A 17242-nucleotide genomic window follows, 5' to 3' on the forward strand; every position below is an offset into this window, starting at 1 on the left:
GGGTAGCTGGGTAGTGTAGTGAATAGAGAGCCAGGCCTAGAGATGGGAGGTCCTGGGTTCAAATTTGGCCTCTGATACTTCCTACCTGGACCCTGGGCAAGTCACTTAACCCCCATTGCCTAGTCCTTACCACCCTTCTGCCTTGGAACCAATGCATAGTATTGATTCTAAGGCAGAAAGTAAGGGTTAAAAAAAAGAATACACTGGCTCTGGGCCCTGAACTTGGGTCAGGGTCAGGGGGAGGGGGTTCAAGCTGGGTGGAGTTTACCTTTCTTTGTCTCCAACTCTTCCCTTGGACTTTACCCCCATCACATTGATCCAGACACAGAGACACCATGCAGATCCTACTGCTACTGGGAATCCTAATGTTGGGCCTGGGGCCGGCACTTACGGTGAGAGCCCTGGTGGTAAACAGGGTCTAGAGAAACTTGCTAAAGGGAAAGAAGTGGGGCAGTTGTTTTCAGGTTCTGCAAGAAGGGGATGCCAGAAGGGCAGGGATAGGGTGTTTCCAGAAGAGATGAGAGTCGGGTTAAGGGCTCCTTAGGGGAGAGGAAGAGGTCCACGTCCTCCAAGTGTCTGGTCTGGTGCCACAGGGCTGGGAAGGCTTCTGCTCTGGCCCCATTCCTACCCGACCACCTGCAGGCACTTAGCTCTTTTAGGAATCCAAGGTGTCTCCCAGTGGACAGGAAAAGAAGACCCCAAATGGATAAGATGGCAGGAACACAGCTAACCAGAGATCAGAAAGGCTCTGGGGTTTTAAGTTCCCCGGAAACTCCATATGAATCAATAGTATAGCAGCCCAGAAAGTTAATGTGATCTCCGGTTACTGTAAGATAGTCAAAGTATCCTGTGATAAGCAGCCAGTCCTCATCAAATGAGATAATATCTAGGAAGCATTTTGCAAGCCTAAAGAGATCAATGCTGGTGGTTTTGTTATCATCATTATTATTTTCTAATTCTTTTTTATTATTGTTATTGCTAATGCACTCTGCTCTGGTCCGACTGCATCTGGAGCATTAGAAATGCCAGGGATACTTAGCCTAGAGAGGAAAGGGAAAAAAAGACTGAGGGTGGAGATTATGACGGCGAGCTTCAGTTACTTGAAGGCCTACCACCTGAAAGGTTTAGATTTGTTCTGTTTTCTGCCCAGGGGAAGAGATTGGAGAAGAGAGTAGAAATTGCGAGGCAATTTCAGTTTGCTATAAAACAGAGCTTCTTATCAGTTTGAGCCATCCCAAAGGGGAAAGGTGGCCTCTGGAGGGAGCAAGCTCCCCCTCACTGAAGATCTTTAAAATGCAGGTGACCATTTTTCAGATATGTCAGAGAGGGGATTTTGTTCTGGTATGAGAGGGACTGCTAAGGCCTCTTGGGATTCTTAATCCCACCTGGGAGTGAGGGGAAAGGGTTGGGGTTAGGTTCAGGTTCCCACGCTGGGCCTGCTGGACACAGAGTGGAGGGGGCAAGGACAGGAACTGAAGAGGATGAATCAGGACCTCCTAGTGAGAGGAAAAGAAATGGGGAAGCTTAGGCTTCTGATATGGGTGGGAGGGCTGATTGGGGGGGTGGGAGGGTGGTCTCTGGATCTCCGAGTTGTGGGAGAGAAAGGGCAAAAGGACAGTGTGTGTGTGGAACAACGAAGAGAGAGTTTAGGGTGCAGTGGGGGACCTAGAGGGGCACATCTGAGGTGGCATTACCTCCTCCCATCTTAACTTCCTCTAGGCCCCACCCTGGAAAACTTCAAAAGATCCCTTCACCACAGCAGGTGAGTTTTCTCAGCTGGACTTCTGGCCAAGTGGCCAAGGGTGAGGTGATGGTCAAGGTGGAGGTGGTGGGGGCAGGGCCATACAGTTCTAGGAAGGATCATCCCTCCATGGAGAAAGGGCCGAGGGTTGGGTTGGGATAGAGACCCAGGGATGGGTCTGGCTGTCCAGAGACACTCCAGCCCCAGGCTTTGAGGGAAGGCTCAGATCTGGAGGTGGCATGTAAATGGGTTGTTGCTATTATTGTAATTATGAGTGGGGAGGGAGGATGACTTTATACTTCCTCAGTCACCAACACCCACACCTCAGGCCTTTCTTAATGCCTCCCTCCCTCCCTTCCTTCCTTCTGGGGTGTCCCACTGCCCTCCCCCAACCTGGGCTCCCAATTTGTGAAACGGCAAACATGAAACACCTGTTTTGTGTAGGCAACTGTGTCAGGAACTGTGGGGGATACACCACACATGAGGAAGTACTGTCAGGCCCTGGAGACCTCTGAACCTGGTCAAATCACTTAACCTTTCTAAGACATTTAGTTTCCTCATTTGTAAACAACCCATCAATCAATTAGCATTTATTTAGTGTCTGTTATACATTGATCAATCAAGTAATAAGCATTTATTAAGCCCTTGCTGTGTATCAGACACTGGGGTTGATCCAGAGAGAAAGGAGAGACTGCCTCTTTTCTGCTAATACTTGTGCAATCTCCAAGTTGTGAGGGAAATATATAAATTATAAAACACTATAGAAGTTGGGGCTTTTGTTATTGTATGTAGTCTGCCTTTCAAATGTTTGGTGAATGAATGAAGAGGCAAAGAGCCCCGACTATCTGCCACCAGTCTGCCTTTCCAACTCCATCAGTCATCACTCTCCTTTCCCTTCTCTATAATAGAACCAAATCAGAGACGAGTCAGGACAGTTATTGGGAAGAACACTGGTTATATGAGGGAGACCAACAGAGAAACAGAGAGAGGGAGGAAAGGAGGGAAGGAGGGAGGGAGAGAGAGGGAAAGGAAAAGGAAGGGGAAGAAAAGGGAGAAGGAAAGAAAAAGAAAGGGAGAGAGAACTGAGAAGCTTGATACTTATAGAATCATAAGAGAGAGAGTTTTGGAGTTTAGTCTTTAATTCTATATAGCATATAGAATGTCATAAGCTGGGAAAACTCTTACAACATGATGTCAGAACTGGGAAGGATCTTTGTAACACAGAATCTAGGCTATCAGAACAGGATGGATCCTTAAGAGCCAATATAGTCTAATCCCCTCAGTTTAAGAGATAAAAAAAAGTGAATAATCTCATAAAACCAAAACCCCCAAACATATACCCAAATAACCAAGTGACAAATCATATGTTTTCATCTGCATTTATATTCCAACAGTTCTTCTTCTAGAGGTGGATAACATTCTTTTTCACAAGTTTCTCAGAATTGTCCTGGATCATTGTGTTGCTGTTAGTTGTAAAGTCTATCACATTTGGTTGTTCCACAATATTGCAGTTACTGTGTATAATGTTCTCCTGGTTCTGCTTATATCACTCTGCATCAGGTCACATAGCTCTTTCTGAAATCATCCTGTTCATCATTTCTTAGAGCACAATGGTAGTCCATCACCATCATACTTCACGATTTGTTCAGTCATTCCCCAATTTAGGGGCATTCCTTTAGTTTCCAATTCTTTGCCACCACAGAAAGAGCAGCTATAAATATTTTTATACAAACAGGTCCTTTCCTAATTTTTTTTAATCTCTCTGGGATACAGACCTAGTAGTGGTATTATTGGATCAAAGGGTATGTATTCTTTTATATCTCGTTGGGCATAATTCTCAAATTGCCCTCCACAATGGTTGGATCAGTTCACAACTCCGCCAGCAATGCATCAGTGTCCCAATTTTGCCACATTCCCTCCAACATTGATCATTTTCCTCTATTGTCATATCGGTCAATCTGATAGGTGAGAGGTGGTACCTCAGAATTGTCAAATCCATGTCATTATGGAACAAGAGGCATATGAGCTAGTGATGAACCTTCTTGGGGAGGCATAAAGAATACTAGCTCTAGACTTAGAGGTCCTAGGTTCCCATCTCACTTCTGATACCACCAGTGTGACTGGGGGAAATTCACTGCCCTGGGTCTCAGTTTCCTCTTCTATAAAATGAGGGGGATAGACTCTCTAGGTGATTCTTGAGGTCCTTTCCATCTCTAAAGCTATAGTCCTGTTTGCCTTCTAGTCCCTAGATGACTGTAATAACCTCCTAGGTGTTATTATTGCCTTCTTCTTATCTTCTTTTACACCAATCCTTCATGAACCCATTTATTCAACAAATATTTAAGGTGTTGATTTTATGGGCTATCAGAAAGGTGAACCTTTCTAGAAGAGTGTTTAATATGCTGGTATTCTACTTGGATATATTCACTGGCTTCTGATTGCTTAGGATTCTTTTGACCCTCAGACATTTTATTAAGGGCATTGTGCTAGACAGTAGGAGAGATACCAAGATAAATAATGCAAGGATCCAATCTGAACTCCTTAGCTTCATATCATGTCATTCCACAACTTGTTCTCAATGCACTTTTCCAGCTTTATTTCTCACTGTCATTGCTGTGTCTAATTCTTTATGATCCTATTTAGGGTTTTCTGGGCAAAGATACTGGAGCAATTTGCAATTTCTTTCTTCAGCTCATTTTACAGATGAGAAACTGAGGTCAACAGCATTAAGTGACTTGCTCAGGAACACACAGCTACTAAGTGTCTGAGACCAGGTTTGAACTCAGAAAGATGAATCTTCCTGACTCTAGACCTGGTGCTCTCTGTCTACTCCCCACTACTTCCACTGCTCTTCTTCATTTATTTCCTAAACCTGTTCTCTGACACTCCTCATCCCTTCCCCTTCCCCTCCTCAACCCCCAACCCCAATGCCTTTGTCTGTATTGGGGATTCCTTCTACCTGGAATGCTCCTCCTACCCAGCTCAATTCAAATTCTCATTCTTCAAAGAGTTCTAGTCCCATCTGCTCCATCTCAGTGAGACTTCCAGCACACCACACCTCTTGTCTCTTTATTATCTATACTATTTGTCTGATGACCCGCAGGCCTGGCATTTTTTCAGCTATCCAAATGATCTCCCTCCAGAGCTCGTCTGATCAGGTCATCCCTCCTGATTCCATTCAACAAACTCCAACAGTTCCCTTTTTTTTCTCCAGGATCAAATATAAAAATCTTTATTTATAACCTTTGTCTTTCCAGCCTTCATACACTTAACTCTTCATGATCCAGTGACACTGCCCTCACCACTGTTAATTGCACATGTCAATCCATCTCCTGGTTGGACATTTTCACTGGCTATTCCCTTCTCATCACCTCTTGGCTTCCCTGAAGCAACTAAAGTTTCACCTTCTCTCCTAAGAGACTTGATCTAGTCCTTTTTTTCTCTCTTTCTTCCTTTTTTTAAATTTTAGACCCAACCTTCTTTCTTAAAGTCAATACTGAGTATCAGTTCCATGACAGAAGAGTGGTAAGGGCTAGGCAGTAGGGGTTAAGTGACTTGCTCAGGGCCACACAGCTAGGAAGTGTCTGCAGTTACATTTGAACCCAGGACCTCCCCATCTCTGGGCCTGGCTCTCTATCTACTGAACCACTCAGCTGCCCCAAGTCTAGTCTTTCTTAATCTTAGTGCCTTCCAATGTATTTCATTATTTCCAATTTATCTTGTATGTGTCTTATTTATGCATATTTACTTGTGTGTTTTGGCCCCATTCGATTGTGAGCTTCTTGAGAACAGGGACCATTTTTTATTCTGTTTTATCTTTTTTTTTTTGGTATCTCCAACACTTGACATAATGCCTAGCAAGGCACTTGGAGTTAGTGCTTAATAAATGCTTATAGACTTGACATATGTCCTGTCCTCTAACTAGACTTCTAGCGTCTGGAGGGTAGGTCTGGGACCCTCACTAGGTGTTTGTGGGTTCATTGCAGTCCTCGTCACCAGCGGTGAGCCCTGTTACTTCCCCTTCCAATACCGAGGCCAGCTGCACCACAGATGCACCAAGAAGGGCCGTCCGGGGCCCCATGCCTGGTAAGCTCCTGGCCTCCTGCCCTCTGCGAGGCTAGATGGTCTTGGTCACCGTGTTCTACAAGGCTCCCAAATGAGAACGCTACTCCATTCCTGTAAAGTGCCTTTTTTCTCCTTGGGAAGACCTGTCTGTCACTTTGACATTTTACTAGTTGTGGCCTGGGGCTAGTCTGAACCTCTTTCTTGATCTGTAAAATGGGGATAATGACATTTGCACTCCCTTTCTACAGGGTTGTTGACTGTAGAGAGCTCTGTAAATCTTTAAATTCTTTCTAAATGAGAAGGCACTGTTATCTCCCTGTCCCAGGCCATCAGCCCCAAGAAACCAGGCAGCCTCCTCCCTGAAATTCAGTGGTGCTGGTAGTATCCTCTGGCCAGGTTTTGGGAGAGGTGTGTCTTTGGGGGTATATCATCTGGCTCTGCAGAGCAGGGATGACCCCCTCTTTCTCCAGGTGTGCAACCACGGACAATTATGATCGAGATCAGCAGTGGGTCTATTGCCTGGAGTCCAAGAAAGTGAAAGGTGCCGCCCTTGGAGCTGCAATTCCTCCCTCCTCTCATTCCCCCACCCCCATCCCCATTCCAGAAAGCCCTTGGGGACCTCCCCTACCCCATTCCCAAGCTAGGAATTTGGATACAGCTCAGGCCTTTCTGCTTTACTTTAAAAAAAAAAAAAAAGGGCATGTGGGGATGATTATTTCCCACCCCAATCCTCAGACTGAGAGAACCCCTCCTAGGGCACCGTCACCTTGATTTCATTCTTCCTGTCATCACCCTCCCCCCATCCCTTTCCCTTGCCTCATTCAGGGGCCTTCTGTCTACAGATCACTGCAAGCAAAATCCCTGCCAGAGAGGAGGGACCTGCATCAACACCGTTCATGGAGCCCGCTGCCTCTGTGCCCCCCACCTCATGGGCCAGTACTGCCAAAAAGGTGCCCATTCATTTGAGGTCCGCTTTGCCTGACTCCTAACCCTGGGCTTCTGAGCACCCCACACAGGGAAGGAGGGTGGCCCCAAGGCCTAGGCATGGGGAAGGGGTTCTATCCTTGTGGGCCTCATCCTGAGAGACTCTAGATGATAATAGTATAAATCATATATATACATGTAAATTATATATAAAACTTATAAATTATAAAGTGCTATAACATTTGCAAAGCACAAATATTATCTCGTTGTCTTCTCATAACATCCCTGGAAGGGAGGTCACATTGCTGTACTTTTACTGATGAGGAAACAGAGATTAAGTGAATTTGGTCAGGGTTGCATAGCTAGTTAAGTGTCTGAAGCAGAATTTGAATTTACATCTTCCTGACTTGAAGCCCAATATGCTATCCATTGTGCCAGCAAACACAATTTCAGGGATGCAAGAGTGAGGCATATAAACACCCTTGTCAGAGCCCTTGCCTCTTGGAGCCCAATTGCTGGCATCTTCTTGGTACACACTCACTCCTTATACAGGCCTGGAGTTAGGAAGACTCATCTTACCGAGTTCAAATCTGGCTTCAGATATTTACTAGCAGTGTGACCCTGGGCAAGTCACTTTACCCTGTTTGCCTCAGTTTCCTCACTTCCAAAATGAGCTGGAGAAGGAAATAGCAAACTACCAATATTTCTGCAAAAAGGGTCATGAAAAGTTGGACACAACTGAAAATGACTGAACAACTTTCCCTTAACCTGCATGCTTTTTGTCCCCAGAGAAATGCTATCAGCCTCAATTGAGGCAGTTCTTCAATGAAAATGAGACATGGCTTCGTGCAGAACCACCCAGAGTGGCCAAGTGCCAGTGTAAGGGCCCCAGTGCTGACTGCAAGTGGCTGCCAAACAGCCAGGGTGAGGATTGGCATGGCAGTGTCACAGGATGCTGGGGTTGAGCAGGGAGGGCAGGGGAGGGCAATTGTGGTTGTAGTGGACAAAGCCCCAAGTCCAGAGACCTGGATTTGAGTTCTAGATGGGCTATTGATTCACTTGATATGACTTCCTATTCATTGTGTCTGAAGCTTCTGATCTTGCCTTCATTTTCCCAATTGTAAAATGGGATTTGACCAGAGAGTTCAGTTCTGACAATAATCTTTTATTTTCCAAAGTCTCTTTGGAAAGACTCTTCCAGCCCTGATATTCTGAGTTTTGTGTCTTATTCTCTAAGCTCCCTTCCACTTCTGAGTCTATATTATAAGGTCCTTCCAACTCTGATATTGTGTTCTATGCTCAATTCTTTGTTCTGTTATCTAATTTCCCTTTCATTTCTAAGTTTGTTTTAAGGTCTCTTCTAGCTCTGACCTTGTATTTCTTGGGGCTAATGGCTTCTTTAAGCTGTAATATTTTTGATTCTTATTTAAAAACCACTTACTTTCTGTCTTAGAATTGATACCAAGAATCAATTCCAAAGCAGAAAAGGAGCAAGGGCTAAGCAATTGGGGTTAAGTGACTTGCCCAGGGTCCTATAGCTAGGAAGTATCTAAGGTCACATTTGCACCCAGAACCTCCCATCTCTAGGCCTGACTTTCTATCCACTGAACCATTTTGCTGCCCTTAAACTCTAACATTCTTTGTACATCCTAATATCCTAACATTCTCTAATAGTCTCTAATAGTCTTTATCCTAAATTTCCTTTAGGTTCTGTTTCAAAGGTTCCTTTTTTCTAAAGTTCCACCCTGAGGTGCCTTTAGCGCTAACAGCCTGTGTTCTATATCTTAATCCCTTCTATCTCTGAACATCCTATATTCTATGATTTCTTCTATGTTCTGTGTTTAAAGATCTCTTCAAGCTTTCAGGTTCAAAGTTCTAAGAATTCTTCTATATTTCACACATGATCTTCTGGCTCCAACATGTATAAGGTTCCATCTAGGCCCAACATTCTGCATCCCAAGTTCTATGGTTCTTTCTAACTTTTAACTTTGACACCTTATATTCTAAGAGACCATGTATCTTTGAGGTTCTATGTCCTTGGATTCTTTATAAATCTGACACTATGCTCTTTTTTAAAAATTATTTTTATTTGTTTATTTATTTTTAAGATGACACTATGCTCTGAGGGTAGTGAGAATAGAATTTGTATGTTGATTTTGATCAATCAGAAATTTGAACTTTCCTTCCATTTGTTTTGAAATTGGGTCAATCAGCAACCACAAAATTGATCCCACAGGCACTCCCCCCTACTCCAGTGGTGCCAAGCTAATTGCAGAACTGAGATTGGTTCCTGGGGAGTGATGTGGGAGTTAGTGGGTGTAGTGAGGATTTATGAGACCCAGAAGGAAGCTGGGTTGTTGTTGTTGTTTCTGAGGCTAAGATTCAGGGACAGACTCTGGGCTGTTAGGCTTTAGGTTGATAGGCTAGGTAATTCTTTACCTCCTTTCTATATTTCCCTCTCTTATTATCTTTATCTTACTATAATAAAGCTATTAGAGCTATTAACAGTCTTGTGACTTAAGGGTTAATTTCTATAAATGGCGACCACAAAATTTTTTTACTCTTATAATTTAGTCAAATCCTTTCTAACCATTATAGGGCCCTTCCAGCTCTAAACATCTTATGTTCAGTGTTTTTGTCCAATTCTGACATTGTGATCTAGCTGGCCATTGGGAAAATGAGATCTACTTTTGGACTCTCAGGGAATTGTTGGTAGGGGGAGGTTGGACAGGGCTGAGGAGACAACTCAATCCTTTCTTTCAAAAGATTATATTGAAAATTCTGTCCTCTCCCCAGGCTGCCTAGACAACCCCTGTCTCCACGGAGGGATGTGCTTGGAGGCAGAGGGCCAATCCGTCTGTCACTGTCCACCAAATTATGTAGGGCACTTTTGTGAAATAGGTAGGTCCAGGACCCTTTTGGGCCAGGGTACCGAGGTGAGTATGAGGGGGAGATGTGATCATGAGGGAGGACAGAAAGGGAGAAGTCTTTTTTCCTCCCACCCCCTTTAGAAGCTAAAAAAGGGATAGGGGAGAGGGAATGAGTGCTGACTTTGTTTCCTCACCTGCCCCCCCCCAAAAAAAAGACCACTTCTCTCCCAAAGGAAGAAGGACAAGGGGAGGGAGAAATAATAAAACAGTAGAATAAGACCACTAGAGGAAGAAGGCAGAGAGTTCAGTTTTGGCGGGCTCCCCCAAGTCTCTCCCAACTCTGGATGGCTCTTCTTCATACTAGACACCAGTGCAAGATGTTATAATGGTCAAGGACTCACCTACCGGGGCACAGCACAGACCACATTATCAGGCAAGCAATGCCAACCCTGGTCCTCAGAGATCACATATCAGCATCTCTCCAGGGAACATGTGCTGACCATGGGTTTGGGCAATCACCCCTACTGCAGGTGAGGAGGGCTTGGGGTTTAGTAGGCTTTTTTTTTAATGAGAAAATGGGAGTGGGCAGGCCTAGGTATGGGAGTTCTTGGATTCAAAACTGGCCTCAGATACTTCATATCTATGTGACCCCAGGCCAGTCACTTAACCCCCGTTGCCTAGCCCTTACCACTCTTCTGCTCTGGAACCAATACTTAGTATTCCTTCTAAAACAGAAGGTAAGGTAAAAAAAAGAAAATGGTCCCGGGGAATGAGGAGATGGAGAGGGAGGGGCCCAGGCAAAGCCAGGGAAGAGGGAGGAAGTGAGGATCTGGGGAGAAGTCAGCTTGGGGCCCAAACCAGGAAAGAGTTACAGAATGGGTACTGAGGGGATTGTTGAGTGTGATAGGGAAGATTCTCACGGGCACTGAGTGCCATTTATGTATGGTTTCAGGAACCCAGATAATGACACTAGCCCCTGGTGCTTTGTTTTCTCTGGGACCCAATTGAGCTGGGAGTACTGTAGACTGACCCAATGCCAGGATCCAACTCAGAATCCAGCTATTGCATCACAGTATCCAACTCTTCCTCCTCCATTGTCTTTCACAGGTAAGTTAGGGACCAAGTATTACCATACTAGGAGGGGACAGAAGGAAAAACTCCTTTCAGAAGTAAAAGGGATAAGAATTCACAGAGAAAGGTCACCAAAGGTGTGGAGTGGTTAGAGGGCACTGGATGGGCACAGACAGGAGGTACACGGCTGCCACAGAGTATAGGGTGAGCAGTGACACCTAGGTCTGAACACATTTGGGTGGAGGTAGAGGGCAAAGTGAGGCACAGGTGGGCAAGTCATGATAGTGAGAACAGCCGTATTATGATGGAGGGCACTAGACTGTGTACAGAGAAAGTATAGGCAAAGAGCATAAGGCTGGCAGAGAAAATGAGCACAGGTTGGGTGTAGAAGGCATGGAATATGAACACAGAAGGAACTTTCTAGAGGTGTTCCATAGTGGACAGAGACAAGGAATAAAGGCTGCTTAGATAAAGGAATGGCATGAGATGAGCACAGAAAAGGTACGATATCGGTTCCAGTGGAGGGCATGAGGTGTGCATAGACTTTGGAAGAAAAAGTATAGTGCTTATCCACAGTGTACAGACAGAGGGCATCAGTGGGCACAAGATCAGCAGAGATACAGGTAGGAGTGCAGGCATGATGCAGAGATAGTATTAACCAAAGAAAGATACTGATTGGGCCAGAGAGGAGGGATTCATGGACTGATAAGATAGATGGAAGATGCTGGATGGGTACAGGCAGAACGGGACACAGAGTAGGCATAGAAAATGCCCATGAGGGTCGAAGGGATATGGTTGAGGATGTAGACTCTAAATGATCACCCTAGTGCAAATACCAACATGGAAATAGGTTATGATCAAGGACACATGTAATACCCAGCAGGGAGGGGAGGAAGGGAAAGAATATGATTCTTATAACCAAGGAATAATGTTCTAAATTGTCTAGATAGGGAGCAGCTGTGTAGTTCAGTGGATAGAGAGCCAGGCCTAGAGATGGGAGGTCCTAGGTTCAAATCTGGCCTCAGCCACTTCTTAGCTGTGTGACCCTGGGCAAGTCACTTAACCCCCATTGCCTAGCCCTTACCACTCTTCTGCCTTGGAGCCAATATACAGTATTGACTCCAAGGTGGAAGGTAAGGGTTTAAAAAAAATAACTTGACTAGATAAAATAAAAGGAAAAGAAAGAAAATGCCCATGAAATAGGAATAGAACAGTATAAAAGGGTTTGACACAGGCTGTAGACACAGCATCATTCACACTGAAACCATAGGGTAGACACATGAAGGGGTTAAACATGGGAACAAACATGGACAGAGGTGTAAAGATTAAAATTTAGGGGAGATGGGGAGACTGAAGCAGGTAGAAATTAGTTCTCTCTGCAAGGAGTATTATATTTTTTAGAGGTTTATTAAAGGTTAAAGATAAAATAAAATACAGAATAAGAAAAAACACGTGCCTAGGCCAGAGGCCTAGGCAAGATAACCTCACATCACAGCGGAGACGCGTCTGCTCCAAAACGGAAGTCCAAAAGAGCTTTCAAAAGCCTTTGCAATCAGGTTAAATCCCTTCTCGATCTTGGCCCAGGTGAGATTACAAGGCATTCTGGGGAAGTGGAGCAAAGGCTTGTGGGGATTGAAGTCCTGGATTCCAATCCATTTTTTACAGAGGGCATGAGAGAGAAATTGGCATGAGGCTGTCACTCAATAGAAGGCATAGAGATGGCACAAATGGATATGATGTAGACCTGACTAGGGTAGGTAAAAAGAAGACCAGGTTGGCACAGTGTTAGCACTAAGGGGCAATGCTAGCAGAGAGGAGGGGAATGTGTAGGAACATAAATACCAAGACTGGTTATGGGCAGGCACTGGCAGAAGGCGTAAGGAATAGAATATAAGTTTTATTATAGGGCAGGGGCGGCTTTTTCAGTAACTTACTGCCACTTAGTAGATGCTTAATAAGTCCTTGTAGAATTGAATTAAGTTGAATTGAAGTTATAGATGTCAGAAAAAATGGCACTAAGCCAGAATGATAACAGAAAGAATAGGATAGGCAATGTCATGGGATGGGATGAACGCAGAAAAAAAAAGGGCACGGGGCATGTACAAGCAGAGGGTAGGCACTGTGAGGGAATCTGGATGGATAGAGGGCACAGCCCCCTAATCATTGGATGACCTCAAAGTTCGAATTCAGTCAGCATTATAACACTTCTTGTCAGTTGGGGGAAGGGATGCTTTGGAGTGGCTGCAGAGGAATGACAAAAGACTAAGGAAGGGGAAACTATAGATCAATGGAGTAAAGTAGGTCATAGTTGATGGAGAGGAAGGCAGGGAGCTCAGTTTTAGGGGATTTGTTCAGTTATGTCTAACTCTTTAGATTCAGTAGACTATAAATTATCCATGGGGTGTTCTGGACAAAGATACTGTAATAATTTACCGCTTCCTTCTCCAGGGCATCCTTTTGTCAGGCAATCAAAAGTTAAGTAACTTGCCCAGCGTCACCCAGCTAGGAAGTATTTCTGAGCTCACATTTGAACTCACATCTTTCTGACTCCAGGCCCTATATTCTATCCATGGAGCCACCTAGCTAGTCAAAGTCACAGAGTAAAGAAGTGGGGGGCCTAATTTGAACTCAGGTCTTTTTCAGTTCTCTTAATCACTGAGCCATAGTTGCCTCACAGTGTTATTTATGTTCATGGTTGGGGGAGAGGAAAGCACAGAGCTCAGTTTTGGGGACCCCCTTTGGGTCAAGAACAGGCAGAGAGCAATACCAATAGAATGCCAGGGAATCATAAGTAGGGGCTACTATTACAAAATCACAGGCAGGGCAAAAGGTACAACACAGAGGGCACAATGTAAACATAGAAAAGGAGAATATCAATGTTGCTGGGTGGCATCATTCAACGGTCTGGTGCTTGGGTCTCTTCCAGCATTGCCCAAGGAGGGGCTTGTGTCCCAGGCTCCTGGGTGGAAGATTGATTCTGTGGCCTGTGGCCAGCGGCAAAGGAAGAGGCTCTCTGGACTGAATCGCGTCATGGGAGGGCTGGTGGCATTACCGGGGGCACACCCCTACATAGCAGCGCTCTACCTGGGCCAGAACTTCTGCGCTGGCAGCCTTATTAGCGCCTGTTGGGTTCTCACAGCAGCGCACTGTCTGGAGGACAGGTGAGTTACCCAGGGCTTCTCCACCAGAGCCACTCCAAGATTTGGAGACCTGGCCAGTGGGGAAGCTCGAGTTTGGGATGAGAAAAGCTCGATCCCTTTATGGCCACGGAAAGAGACTGCTGGGGATTTCCTCACTCTCTCAAGAAGGGAAGGTCAGGGATCTGGGTTTGAAGCTCGGACTGGGGGGGTCCGACGGGAGTGGGGGCAGGAAGTGGTACAGGATGGGGAGACCTGGGTTGTCTGGGGTTAACTGAGCCTCGGCGAAGCTGCCAGTCAGTGCTCCCACAGACCTGCCCCAGAACTGCTGAAGGTGGTCCTGGGCCAACAGCGACACAACGAGAGCTGCCAGCAGTGCCAGGAATTCTCGGTGCGCGAATACCGGCTGCACGAGCACTTCCAGACCCACACGTTTCAGCACGACATTGGTAGGTCAGGGGGAGCGGTGCCCCGGGCCAAGAGGATGGCCTCAGCCCACTTCTGTGCCCCAGGTCTCCCGTTGGATAGGGAAAGAGGCCCGGAGACACGGATGCCTGGGTCCGAACCTGCACTCAAAGCTTTTTCTTGCTGGATTTCTTGGTTGTTAGCGCTGGTGCGGCTGCAGGAGAGAGAGGATGGGAATTGTGCGCGGTTCTCGCCCTTCGTTCAGCCCGTATGTCTCCCTGAGACGGTGGAGCCTCCAGGCGACGCCTCGAGCTGCCAGGTCGCAGGCTGGGGTTACCAGTATGAAGGTAGTAAGCAGAGAGCAGTGAGCTCAGGCGGCTTTTGCCCTTGAATGGGTCTCGGTACCAGAGAGGAGGCTAAAGAGGCAAACGAGTGTGAGCAGATAAATGGCAAAGGGCAGGCACGTACGGTGGCCGAGTGGATAGAATTGATTTTGAAAACGTAGATTTAGCTCCTGAAACCAGGAGTCTGTGTGACCTCGGCGCATGCACACCCACATCCACACAGTCATTTTGCAGAGTCTTCAACCTTTCTAAGACTGGAAGGTCCAGAGCAGGTGTTCTTCTGCTTTGGTGGAAGGCATTGTCCTCACCGAACTCCCGGAGCAGAGGTCTGGTTTAAAAAAAAAAAAAGATAGCAAAGCGCTTTGGGTCTATAAACGTGGGCCACGGGAACTAATTTCAGATTTGAAATGAGAGAACCCTCTGACTCTGAGCTATACTGAATGTTCTTAAGCAAGTCGCTTCCCCTCTCTGGTCCTCTGCTTCCCCACCTATAAAATAAGAGAAGTAGGCTAGCGGTGACCTCGAATGTCCCAGGCTAGTTCGAAATCCTATGATCTTATGGGAGAAATCCTATGATCTTATGGGAGAAGGGTGAAAGGGTTCTTCCAGAGCCCCATGACTTTCCCCCACGATTTGGGGGAACTTGCCTTGGTACAGAGAAATTCTAGCATTTGTCTGAGTGTTCCAGAGTCCTTGGCTCCATGTAGATACAAAGGACTCCGGAAGAGATCCCGTCATTGCTGCTCACACCCCTAACTCAGTTAATTTACAGTCTAGGAATGACTTCTTGGGCACAGGACTCAGGTTTGGAGTGGAGGTTGGGGGGAGATGAAAAGGGATGTAAGGGAAGAAAATGTAAGTCCCAAACACACCTGGGGAAGTGGTGGGAGGGGGGAGATCCTGACCTTGGGGGGTTCCAGTTGAGCCCTCCACCCTATAACCCCAAGAAGGACTACAGGCTCTCTGTGCCTTATCACATTGCAGAGGCCGAGGACTACGCCAGTTATCTGCAGGAGGCCGAAATTCCGATCATTTCCCAGGAGCGCTGTTCAGCCAAAGATGTGCATGGGACATCGGTCACCCGGGACATGCTGTGTGCTGGCTTCCTGGAAGGGGGCACAGATGCCTGCCAGGTGAGCGGAGAAGCTGTCTGTATGAGGAGGGGAACGGGGAGGCAAGAGGGAGGGACAACGAACTGACATCTCAGGGACCCAGGGTGACTCCGGGGGACCGCTGGTGTGCGAAGAGAAGGAGGGCCGGCTCACTCTGCGCGGAGTCGTCAGCTGGGGCTCAGGCTGTGGGAACCGAAACAAGCCTGGAGTGTACGCCGATGTAGCTAGTCACCTAGAATGGATCCGGGAGCGCGTGGCCTTCTAAAAGACCCTGGCGGTGGGCACTTGTGGCCAGTTGGAGCTCGGGAATGGGGCGGGCCTAGAATGAAGAGCTTGAGACAGCTTTACCTTGGCTTTTGGGTCCTCTCTCAGCTCCGCTGTGGGGCGGCAATAAAAGGACTTGTCTTTCATTGGCCCCAGGCAGGGCTTGGGGGAGATGTTGAGTTCAGAACAAATTTTGGTGTCACATGGGTGCTGGTGTCACAGAGGGCGCTGACGTCATAGTGGTAACCGGGAAAGCAGCAGTGGGCACTAGGATACCCCCGGGGACTGAGGGCACAGAGCAGGTTCCTCAATCTCCCTGGAATGGGCGACTGGAAGACATACATCAGCGCCGTACTGCGGGACAAGCGTATAGATGACGTGGCCATCGTGGGCCATTCAGACAATCGTTGCGTGTGGGCCTCGAGGCCTGGAGGCTTGCTGGCTGCCATCTCCCCACAGGAAGTGGGCATACTCACGGGCCATGACAGACGCACCTTCTTGCAGTCTGGGATCAGCCTGGGAGGCCGACGTTGCTGCGTCATTCGGGACCATTTGCTAGAAGATGGTGATGGTGTTCTGGATGCTCGGACCAAGGGACTGGATGGTCGCTCTATATGCGTGGGACTCACACCCAAGGCCCTGCTGGTGCTCATGGGCCGAAGAGGGGTGCACGGGGGCTCTCTTAACAAGACTACTCACCATCTTATCAAGGGCCTGCGGTTCCAGGGTATGTAGGATTCCAGAAGCCAGCGTGAAGTGGAGGGGAATAAATATAAATGTAATGTAACCTGAGCTCTGTGTTGGGAAGACGGACAAGATGGCGGTGGGTCTTTGTCTAGGGGTGTCCAGGGCCCTTGCTGGTCAGCCCCTGATGGCTCAGAGGGGATGACTTTCCCCATTTAGAGGAAGCAAGTGCTTATTTGGAATGGTGTCACTAGAGGCTGGGAATGTGCTCCTCCTTTGACTCCAGGCCCAGTGATCAGAGCCATAAAGGTTCCAGGCAATCTCTCAGCCAAGGCAGGCCTGAAGTTTCTCACAAACATTTAGGCTCACAGTTGTCTCTATGACAATTCGGTGCCAGAGAGCTAGGATCAACCCTTGTACCCTCTTCTGGGAAGGTAGCTGGGCTCTGAGGGCTTGGAAGATTAGGTCAGCCAACTAGACAGCAAGCATTGGAATTGAGGATTTCCAAAAGCTTTTGTAGAAGCCCTATTATTGAGTATTATATGCCAGGCACATTCTATTAAGGGCTGGGGATTTAAAATGAAAGGCAAAAACATTTGTTCTTGTTCCCAAGGAGTTCACAATA

At 46.8% G+C, this 17242-nt stretch overlaps 2 protein-coding genes across 2 annotated transcripts; both read left to right on the forward strand.

Annotated features, from left to right (window-relative positions):
• The first annotated feature begins 268 nt into the window (after positions 1 to 268).
• Positions 269 to 16079, forward strand: F12 (coagulation factor XII). Its single transcript, XM_007474151.2, has 14 exons — positions 269 to 392; positions 1720 to 1762; positions 5728 to 5827; positions 6277 to 6347; positions 6649 to 6756; positions 7520 to 7654; positions 9527 to 9631; positions 9965 to 10130; positions 10553 to 10707; positions 13598 to 13832; positions 14121 to 14257; positions 14417 to 14560; positions 15542 to 15690; positions 15773 to 16079. Exons 1-14 carry the CDS (start codon positions 336 to 338, stop codon positions 15932 to 15934), a joined length of 1767 nt encoding a protein of 588 aa, XP_007474213.1. The 5' UTR covers positions 269 to 335; the 3' UTR covers positions 15935 to 16079.
• A 138-nt stretch (positions 16080 to 16217) lies between these two features.
• On the forward strand, positions 16218 to 16720 carry PFN3 (profilin 3). The gene has a single exon (XM_007474150.3). The coding sequence runs from the start codon at positions 16255 to 16257 to the stop codon at positions 16666 to 16668; it is 414 nt and encodes a 137-aa protein (XP_007474212.1). The 5' UTR covers positions 16218 to 16254; the 3' UTR covers positions 16669 to 16720.
• The last annotated feature ends 522 nt before the right edge of the window (positions 16721 to 17242 follow it).

This window comes from Monodelphis domestica, chromosome 1 (assembly GCF_027887165.1).
Source record: "Monodelphis domestica isolate mMonDom1 chromosome 1, mMonDom1.pri, whole genome shotgun sequence".
Taxonomy (NCBI): Eukaryota; Metazoa; Chordata; class Mammalia; order Didelphimorphia; family Didelphidae; genus Monodelphis; species Monodelphis domestica.